The sequence below is a fragment of the Cyprinodon variegatus genome, unplaced genomic scaffold (assembly GCF_000732505.1).
Source record: "Cyprinodon variegatus isolate N-32 unplaced genomic scaffold, C_variegatus-1.0 Scaffold212, whole genome shotgun sequence".
NCBI lineage: Eukaryota > Metazoa > Chordata > Actinopteri > Cyprinodontiformes > Cyprinodontidae > Cyprinodon > Cyprinodon variegatus.
Window position 1 is genome coordinate 19,162 of NW_015150665.1, and position 10,003 is coordinate 29,164.

Sequence of the window (10,003 nt, forward strand, 5' to 3'; positions counted from 1 at the left end):
TGATCAGTCTTAACTGGATTAAATTAGCGTGTGTTAAACAGGCTTCATGGTACTCCTTGATCCTGATCACCATCTTTGTAGACTGGTTAAATTGGATTGACTGGAAGTAGTCCCAGTATGTTGAGCTTTCTTCATGGTACGGGCCCCCAAATGTGCCCCATACATACACAGTTAATTTCATTATTTTTCACCTTCGCTAGACATGAATATACTTTAGTATATTCTGCTGTAAAATGAGTCTTATTGGGCTACCTTTAGCTTCACAGCCCCCCTCCTCACCCACGCTCTCTCCATTCATCTCCTGGTCGCAATCTTCACTCACTGCTGCAGCAACGTCCACCTCTCCCTCTTTTGTTCTTTGAAAGAACGTGTTTATTTTGGGAAGTTTTTTACCTTCTTCCAGCAGCTCTTCTTTCCTTTTGCTTTTTGTCGAATCCGCCTAAGTACCTCTTTTTGGTATCCATCGTCGCTAGCACATTGTGTCCTACTTAATGGTTATGGTTTTAATCTGCACTCTGGATTACCCATAAATCCAGGTTGTAGTGTAAAAAATAAAATACTCAAATACATTGTTCTTTTAAGATCTTTATTGCGGTTTGAAACATATGAGCAAATTTTTACCAACCGTCTAATGAACTATAAACAGTTATTAACATAATATTTAAAAGTGCTACCGTCTGCTTTGCTATTGTCATGTTTAAACAATGTTATGTTCAAACGGCTCACCATCATGTTGAAATCTGGCATGTGTTGGGCTATAAATAAGGTCGGGTCAGTGAAAATAGTAACAGGTGGGTTTAAGAGGAATTTTTCGTTCAGTTAAATCTGCAAAGAGACGGGGCCCCTAAGCAACTGGTTTATTAATGGTTTAACCATTGGTTGTGCTCATTAATTTCCTGTTGTAAAGGTGTAGATTGACCCTAAGGTTATGGCACCAATCCACTTTCGGCCACCCCTCGGTTTACATTGGTTATTCATGGAAGCCCATTTCCGCCACTCTGTAAAAAAAACAAAAAATAACTAAAATTATTTCATTATAATGAGATAGTAAATTAAAATAATGAGATGCTATCTCACTATATTGAGATAGTGACTTAATATAATGAGATAGTATCTCATTATATTGAGTTACTATCTCATTATATTGAGTTACTATCTCATTATATTGAGTTACTATCTCATTATATTGAGTTACTATCTCATTTTAATGAGTATAGTGAGATAGTATTATATTTTATATATATATATTTTTTTAAAGAGTGGCGGAAACGGGCTTCCAAAGTTATTACCTGGCCACCCTAGTAAAAATGTTCTGGCTACGCCCCTGCCATAGAATCGCACCCTCGCTGGAATGAGAGGGAGGGATGGAGTTGCGTAGAGAGCTGCATCACTACAAACTACTCAGTGTTGATCAACTCCCCCTTCAGAAGCACGACAGTAACCTGCAACAAGCGCCACACTGATCCAGAGGTAGAAACAGGGAGAGGAAAGTAGACCTGGACCGCAATGGGGACTAACTGAACCGCAGGCGCTGCTAGAAAGACTCAGTTTATTGTGCGCGCGTGCTGCTGGCTTTAGCCCCGTTTGAAGCTGCTAACCGACGGAGACGGTGGAGGTTACCCCACCTGAATACCTGCAGGGTTTCACTCCTACATTAGAGGGAGGGGAAACGGAGACCTCCACACGGGACAGGAGAAAGTTTCTGAAAAGCTTAGCGCCACCTTAGCGGCTCAACAATGTGGCTGACCCCGGCTACGTCCGTCTCTTCGTCGGTTGCCCTGCTAATCCTGCTGGCGGTCCGCTGGTCCCACAGCGGTAGGTAAACACTAACATGCTATGTGTAGCTAGCTAGCTCGCTCTTTTAAAAACATATAAAATATCGCTTTTAAATATGTCTGCCCAAGTCCTCATTAGTGGCTTTGACGGTTAACCTTGGGATATTTCGCAACGTTTCTGCCAGAAACAGGATGGTTTGACGCCCCCCCCTAATTAAAGAATGCATTTTGTTTTCCTTTCTTTTAGTTTTAATCTCTCCTAATGAGGCGAACCAGTTTTTGAGAAGACACAAGCGAGCAAATCAAGTTTTTGAGGAGACGAAACAAGGACACTTGGAGAGGGAGTGTGTGGAAGAAATGTGCAGCAAGGAGGAGGCTAGAGAAGTGTTTGAAAACGACCCAGAGACGGTGAGAAATCATGTTAAAGGTGGTTCAAAATGAATCTACTGCAAACTGATGAGTGAGAGAGACACCAGACTGATTCATTGTCTGGACCTTTGTTGTCTTTATGTCTAATAAGCTGCTAGCTGTCACCTCTGTCATGTTTTCTGTGTCCAGTTGTCTCTGATCTACTTTGAGTCAGCTTTGCTAAGCAGCATTTTATCATTTCTTTTGGATGATGACTCTTCCCACACATTCATCCCTCATTCTTTTGTGTGCAGGGATACAACCCTTTGGTTGTGAGATTGCATTAGCATCTGCTTGATTTGCATTACAACACACCTGGATTTTCTCAGTATGTTTCTATTTTAAACCCTTTCACTCAAATGCAAGTCAAAATGGCAAACAAACCTTCATTAAAGTGAGTGTTAACACTTTCAACTGCATTTTTTGTTTTGTTTTGCACAGGCACACCTTTTTGTTTGACATTTCGCCACCAAATAAAACCTAGTAGGGTGTGCTGACGGATTAGGTTCCTTAAACCTCTTATGTTCTACTTGTAATAAATATGCAGACATGCACCAGAGACATACTATTTCTATCAGGAACAAAGTTGTATTTAAAGTTTTTAAACATATATCTTTGCCCTGATTCCTTTAAGTCTCATTATTTAAAAAGTGCTCTATTTTCTTTTTCTTGTGTTGATTTATAATTTTGTGATTGATAATAAACAATGGTTGTTATTTTGCAGCATTAAGATACTAATCCTTTGGCCTTTAACTAACACTCTGTAGGATTTGACGTAGAGAGAACCTAAATGTGGTAATCTATGACTCATACATTATTTAGCAGATTAGGCAATCAGATAGAAATAAAGACCAAAACAAGTGAAAATGACTAAACACTTAATTTGAGCCATCAGTGGAAATTTATACCACCATATTGAATACTCACTGGTTAAAGAATAGTTGTTTGCACTTTTGGTGATAAAAGCTGCAGCCTCATTCAAAGCTACATTATTCACCCAGAGGCTTCCCATTTCTGACTCTGCATTTCTTTTTGCTGCAGCTGTTTCACTCTGCAGAGAAACAGAGTGAACAGAGCCTTCCCTGATGTTAAACACACCCAGCTCCTGATGCCACTTCTGACTGCTTAGAGTTTAGACACATCCTTGAATTTGGCATATCACTGTTTGCATGAAGTAAACTGCAGTTATCTGTTGTAAATTGTCTCTAGTTGGTGGTTTCTTCTGAAAAGCTAGCCTTGCTCTTTAGTTTGGTGCACTGACTTTCTCTGCAGCAAGTCTCTGTGCCTTTAGGGCTAGCCCTTTTGCTAGCTTTCTGAAGATTTTGACCTACTTGTGGCAGAGTGCTGCCATGGGGGAAGCTTTAGCTATTAGGAATGCAGAACATTTTCGGGAAGCCCCCCTGAGGATGGGCTGTGTAGATCAGTGATTTTAGTTTTTGTATAGATATAACAGGTGTGAATTATATTGCCTTTTCAGTGTTAGCAGTAGAGACATAAATCCGTATCCTGCAAAATATGATGCAAAGGTTCCCCAATAAGAGTGAATTTATATCCAGATGTTATGTGTTTTTGGGATTTAAATGGATTTTCTGTCTGTGAAGGCCAGTAAATAATCCTTTATTTTCTCTGATTCAGGACTACTTCTATCCCAAGTATATTGGTAAGTCCCGTGCCGCCTTAGGAGTTGTCACCTCATCCTCTGCTCCTGTTAAACTATAAATGTATGTCACCTATTTATTGTGGTGTCTGATTTTTTTTCTCTCTATTCAGCCTGCGTGGAGAAATTTGGGAATTCTGAAAAGAAAAAGCAGGATCTGGTCACATGTGTGCATAGTAAGTTTTTTCTTATTTTTAATGTATTGATATGTGACTGATTAGTTTTTTCTTCCCTATAGCTGTTTACTTTTTTTTTGCATTCTTTTAATGTAACTTTCCCCATCACATACATCACTACATGTAGAAGAAGGCCTCTGGGGTCGTGCTGCAGTGCAGTAACATTTCTATGCACCACTCTCATGAGCTGGATTTCATTGTCAAATCCAGGCTCCTCTTTTCTGAGATTCTCTCTGTGCAAGCCCAGGTATTCGTGAGTAACATTGCAGCACTTTGCCTCAGTGATGCTGCACATTGGTTGGTGGAGGACACACCCCCTTCATTCACCACATACTCACTGCAGATGCTTCTTCCTGAGCCGAATCAGTGAAGGAGTGACGTGATATGAAAAAAAAAAAAGAGTCTGACGTAAAATGAGGACAGGATTTTTTTTTTTCTTTTTTTTTTTCTTTTTGCTGCATCAGGAAAGAGGAGACGTAGAGCAACCTGGCTTTTATGCTATTGGCTGTGGAGTCTCCAGGCTGGGTTCCATGAGTCAGCTACATCACTTAAAGAAACGGCAGGGCTCATGACAGGGACTGTCGGCACGCAATGTCTTCTGCATCACAGTTATTTTTTTTTTTTTTTTACTGTCATGCTCATCCTAACTCCTCCCTGCACTGCAGAAAAAAAACTCTTAGTGGAGAGTCTTGATTAGTCTAGGCTTCACTTTAAGTCAGAACTGCATTTTTCACAGCTCCTAATAATGGTTCATTCAATTTCAATTCAATTCAGTTTATTTATATAGCGCCAATTCACAACACATGTCATCTCAAGGCACTTTACAGTTCACCAGATCATACAATGAAATTGATTCAAAGTTTTCTATCTAAGGAAAACCAGTCGATTGCATTGACTCATTGGCTTAAAGGCAATTCCTCACACTAAGCATGCTTGTAGCGACAGTGGAGAGGAAAAATTCCCTTTTAACAGGAAGAAACCGCCAGCAGAACCAGGCTCAGTGTGAGCGGCCATCTGCTGAGGGCGACTGGGGTTCAAAGAGACGGAAGCAGAGATACAAAAAGCAGCTGTAAAAGGCGGCCCCGTCCAGGAAACACACAGCCATGTAGACGAGCAACGAGCCGACTCCCTTGTCAGAGGATGAAGAGAACACATCCAGTCAGTCACAGTCAGAGAAACAGGACTACACTGGAAAACAGGCCGATCTCCAACATCTATAAACAATGGTGTTGATGGCAGCAGCACAGCTGATATTTCTCTCCAGGATGGTGTCACAGCCAAACAGGAACAGACGAGGCCAAGCTGCTTTGAGAAAAAGCAGAGAGAGCATAACGTTAGAGATGAAACTAATAGAGTCTGCAGAGTGGGTGAATAGAGATAAAAAGAAGCAAAATTATGAAATAGGGGTCCCTATGTCCTCCAGAAGTCTAAGCCTATAGCAGCATAACTTTAGAGATAGCTCAGGATAACCTGAGCCCCTCTAACTATAAGCTTTATCAAAAAGGAAAGTATTAAGCCTAGCCTTAAAAATAGGGTGTCTGCCTTACGGAATAAAACTGGTAGTTGGTTCCACAGGAGAGGAGCCTGATAACTAAAAGATATCATACACAAACATTCCCTCTAATTAGTTCTGTTTTCAGGCTGTTCCTGTAATACTAAGCTTCAAAAGTGTGAACTTGTGACAAACATTTCCCATCATGTTGCAATGCAAGTATTTTGCAGCTGAAAGCTAAAAAAAAATGCTGACAGTAATCTTAGCAGTCTGACTTAGAAATCCACCTGCTTCAAATGTTTTAAAATCACCCTTATCTCTTTATATGAAATTAGACTGTGTCTTGATTTTAGACAGTACTGATGGCAATAAACATTAGAAATCAGCTGCTTGTAATAACTGCAGACGTTTTTAAACAGCTGAGTGTTTTGGTGAAGGGACAAGAAACAAAGCTGCATGTTTTCAGTATGAAACAGAAATGGAGGTGAAGTGGATTCTTTGTCTTCAAGCCAACTTGTTACTGTTTTCTTCTTTAGACTGTGACCTTTTCTGTCACTTACCGAACTTGAGCTGACATGCCCAGACTTGTCCAGCATTCAGATTCCACTGCTTTGGTATCTGTTGCAGAAGAAACATTTGGCTTCTTGCGCAAGCCTGAGATGACATGGACAGTTTAAAGAAATATCATTGGAAAAGAGAAAGCAACACATTAAAAAGCAGTTGGGTATTAATCTATTCAGAGCTACAGCTGTCCTACTGTTGGGAAAAAACCTAAATTGGGTTTATCCGGGAGGATAGCTTACCCTGCCTGTGTTAAGCTATTTATACTCAACTCCTGATTTGCAGAATATGAGAGTTGCCCTTCCTCTAATCTTTGCTTTGCAGCTGCATGCAGTGTGTGAATCTCCCCACCTCTCTTTATAGAAGTAACTAATAACACTTATCCCCTCATGCATGTCTGTTTTTTTCCAATATCTAAGTGATTCCAGACCAGTGTTCTCCTTCTCCTTGTGATGCCAGAGGTACGGTGCGCTGCGAGGACAAAAAAGGCGACTTCCATTGTCACTGCTTTACAGGCTGGACAGGAGCCAGTTGTGATAAAGGTACGGTCATCAACTAATGGCCTCGACATTGTGAACTGGATCTCTGCAGAGGTTGAATTTTTGCATCGTCACACAATCTGTCTGTTTAGAGATGTCAGCACTCTGACCTTGGTTCTGACACCTAATGCCTGTCCAACCCATGGATGGAAAGGTTGGACTCAGAAGGGGTTATGTTTCAATCAGGTTTTAAGTTTATCTTATCTATGTGAGAGTAATTTGCTGCTTTAATTGAATCTATGCTTTACGACGACCTGAATGCTGATGCAATTCTCAATCACATGGGTAGTTGGAGGAAAGTTCATTATTAAGGAGTTCACCATCATCTTGCCTAATATTACTGTACAAGCTGGAAGTGGAAAAAATACATGAGTCCAGATCCAATGGGAGGGAGAGAGAGGAACATTTCCACTGTGACTCATCCTTCCACCTTACTGTGAGGAAACTGGAACTTAACTTGGGCCGAACCTTTTCCAGAACATGACAGCATCTATCCTTAAACCTCTGCTGTGATTCTCAGCCACAGTGTTTTATTCATTGTAAGGAGTTTAAAAACGTACGAAGACACTTCAGTAGGAATATGACAAACTACAAATTTCAAAGTTTTAGAATTGCCTTTACAAATTATTCTAAAAGAAAAAATATCCTCCTTTGAAAAAAGAAAAACATGTTTTTATGAAGTTTTACTAATGTTTTCTTGTTGACAGTGATTCTTGATTTTTGTTTTTTTTTCTGCAGATGTGGACGAGTGCACCAAAAACAATGGAGGTTGTGAGCATGTGTGTAACAACACGGTAGGGAGTTACCGCTGCTCGTGTCACGAGGGCTTCATGCTGGTGGGTCGCCACATGTGTAACGGTGAGCCAAACAGCTGGGCTGTCATCAAGGCTAGAGTTAATCAAACAAGCTGTTTGCTTTAAATCTGCTCTACTCCTAAAACATTTAAAACTGCAATATTTAATATAGGTTGTAATGATTGAACAGTCACTGAAATGTATTTCTTGCATCACTTACTTTCTAGAAGCAGGAAGTTTTTGTGTGGGGAACATTTGACAAGTTTAAAGTCTTTAACCCAACTAGTTATTGGCTCTCCATAATCAAATCAATCTGAGGACGCCTCAATAATCTGATGTAGGGCTGCAACTATAATTATTCTGCAAATCGATTAATTTGTTGATTTTTTTTTTTTTTTTTTTCAATTAATAATCAGATAGCCAAAGATTGCTTAAAGACATTTTTTACAAACTTAAAAAGAGATGAAGCTCAAACTTGTTCTGGATGGAGTATATTGACTGATCTATTTTTTACAATTTTGGTAGAACTGGGTTGCCTTGTCAGCTAAAAGCATACTTTACAGGCTCTAGAATCCTGTTGATGAATCGATTACTAAACTAGTTCAGGATTATTTCAATAATCGATTCGTCTGGTTAGTTGTTTCGGCCCTAATCTGATGCGTCATCAACATCACTTTCATTCAAGTTTTAAACAGCTGCACTCATAAATTCCTTTTATGGTTACTAATAATTGAAAGAACCAACATGAAAAATCTAAGAGATTAATAAGGATAGTATAGAAACTACAGCTGTTATTATTATAAAGCGACACATTTTGTTTAGAACACATCGTTTCCATTTTGGGATTAAAAGCTCCCGTTCCTATACTAAAGAAAGTACCCCAATTATATGAAGCTTTAAATTTGATTTTTAAGATTAAATATATAATTTTATACAATCTAATTGTAACATGGACTTGACCGAGCCTTACACATATCTTTTTCTTTAAGATATCAACGAGTGTGAGGATTCAAGCGTGTGTGGGACAGCTCTGTGCCAGAATAACGAGGGCGGCTATGATTGCTTGTGCGAGGAAGGCTACGTCTACGACAACCAAAGCAAAAGCTGTGTTGGTGAGTCCGTGTGGCCGTTTGCTATTATTTGATCTGGCTCAGCAACATCGTTGTCCTCAGCAGAGGGCCTGATGTAACTTCTAGGTCATGAAAAGAAAGCAAAAATGTTTTGGAGAAATTCTGCACAAACTAGGTAAGGGTTCACATTCATCCAGGCTGAAAGCAGATATATTTTGGTTTCAATAGTCTAGATTTTCAAAAACAACTAAAAACTGTTTATCTTAACAAGATCGACAGTGTTTCTGTTCCCTTAAGCATCCTAAATATAGATCAATCATTAAGGACTGTAAAACCATTTGTGTTTTCTACCTTCTTGTATTGTTAGAGCTCAGTGTGTCTGATCTGCTGTATGCTCTATGAAAAAGACATTATGTCTCAAATGTTTACGTTTTACAACATAAACTATAGAATACTATAAAAAGTGACATTTTATCTTGACAGATAAAAAAAACATTTTCAGATGATGGAAATCTAAAATGGTGGGAACCAGACTTTTTATAACCTTAGTCTCCCTCCTCAGAGGATTGGAGTTTATTTAAGCAGATCTTTTCATGGCCATGTAAGGTTGTATGTGAAGCAGAAAACTACAACCCGGCCAACGTCAATGGCCACTTCACTCAAGTGTTCCTGTGCATTCCTTCTTGTGTAAAAATGAAGGAAACCATCTGTCTTTCAGTCTTGAAGTGTTTTTCTTATTTTTATTTTTTTATTTGAGTTATGCTTTGCATGAAAGCTCTGCTGTTATTTTGATAAGATAGGGACCTGTTTGCTTCTCTGTAATTTTGGCACCACAAGCCACCTTCTCTTTAATCCAATCCAATCTCTGTTATCGCTTGCAGATGTGGACGAATGCCTTTCTGGCGTTTGTGAGGAGGAGTGTTTGAACATTCCCGGGAGTTTCCGCTGCTTCTGTGATGGTCGTCAGGGCAGGAAGCTGGGACAGGATCAGAGGAGCTGTAAGGTAGTTGTATCAGGTTCTACTCTTACTGTCAACTTGCAATTCATACCTTCAGACTTTATCTTTACATTAGGCTTAAATTGTTTATAGGAACATTTGAGAACCGATAAAACACTTGAAACCATTAAAACACCAACATTAAATACTTTCTTTAAATTGAATGATATCTGAACATTTTTAATTGGTATTAAAAAGACATCTCTAAGTATCTCAGGCAGCCTTGTTGACAGAAGTTACAGCTTGTGTACGTTTCTCAGTGGTGGCTCATAATGTCATTGTTTTGCTTTGTTCTCCAGCCTCTAACAGCGTGTATGTCGCCCTCCATGAAGAGGAATCCTCGTTCTCTTTATTTGGGTCGCATGTTTAGCGCCGTGCCCGTTGTGAGACTGCGTTTCCGCCGTATGGTTCACACAGGGTAGGAAAAACACCATTCTCATTTCATGTTCATCATTAGATGTTGATTCCTAGGTTTATACCTTACTTCCTGAGCTTTGAAGAAAACTGATTGTGTGTGTGTGTGTGTGTGTGTGT

At 39.5% G+C, this 10,003-nt stretch overlaps 1 protein-coding gene across 1 annotated transcript in view; it reads left to right on the forward strand.

Annotated features, from left to right (window-relative positions):
* Positions 1-1,360: 1,360 nt before the first annotated feature.
* The window catches only part of gas6 (growth arrest specific 6), a 15,106-nt gene continuing 6,463 nt past the window's right edge, over positions 1,361-10,003 (forward strand). The window contains exons 1-9 of the mRNA XM_015380386.1: positions 1,361-1,815; positions 2,023-2,183; positions 3,819-3,843; positions 3,954-4,016; positions 6,489-6,611; positions 7,347-7,466; positions 8,392-8,514; positions 9,354-9,475; positions 9,769-9,887. Coding sequence (XP_015235872.1) covers positions 1,737-1,815; positions 2,023-2,183; positions 3,819-3,843; positions 3,954-4,016; positions 6,489-6,611; positions 7,347-7,466; positions 8,392-8,514; positions 9,354-9,475; positions 9,769-9,887 — 935 coding nt within the window. The 5' untranslated portion in view covers positions 1,361-1,736. The remainder of the gene's footprint in view (positions 1,816-2,022; positions 2,184-3,818; positions 3,844-3,953; positions 4,017-6,488; positions 6,612-7,346; positions 7,467-8,391; positions 8,515-9,353; positions 9,476-9,768; positions 9,888-10,003) is intronic.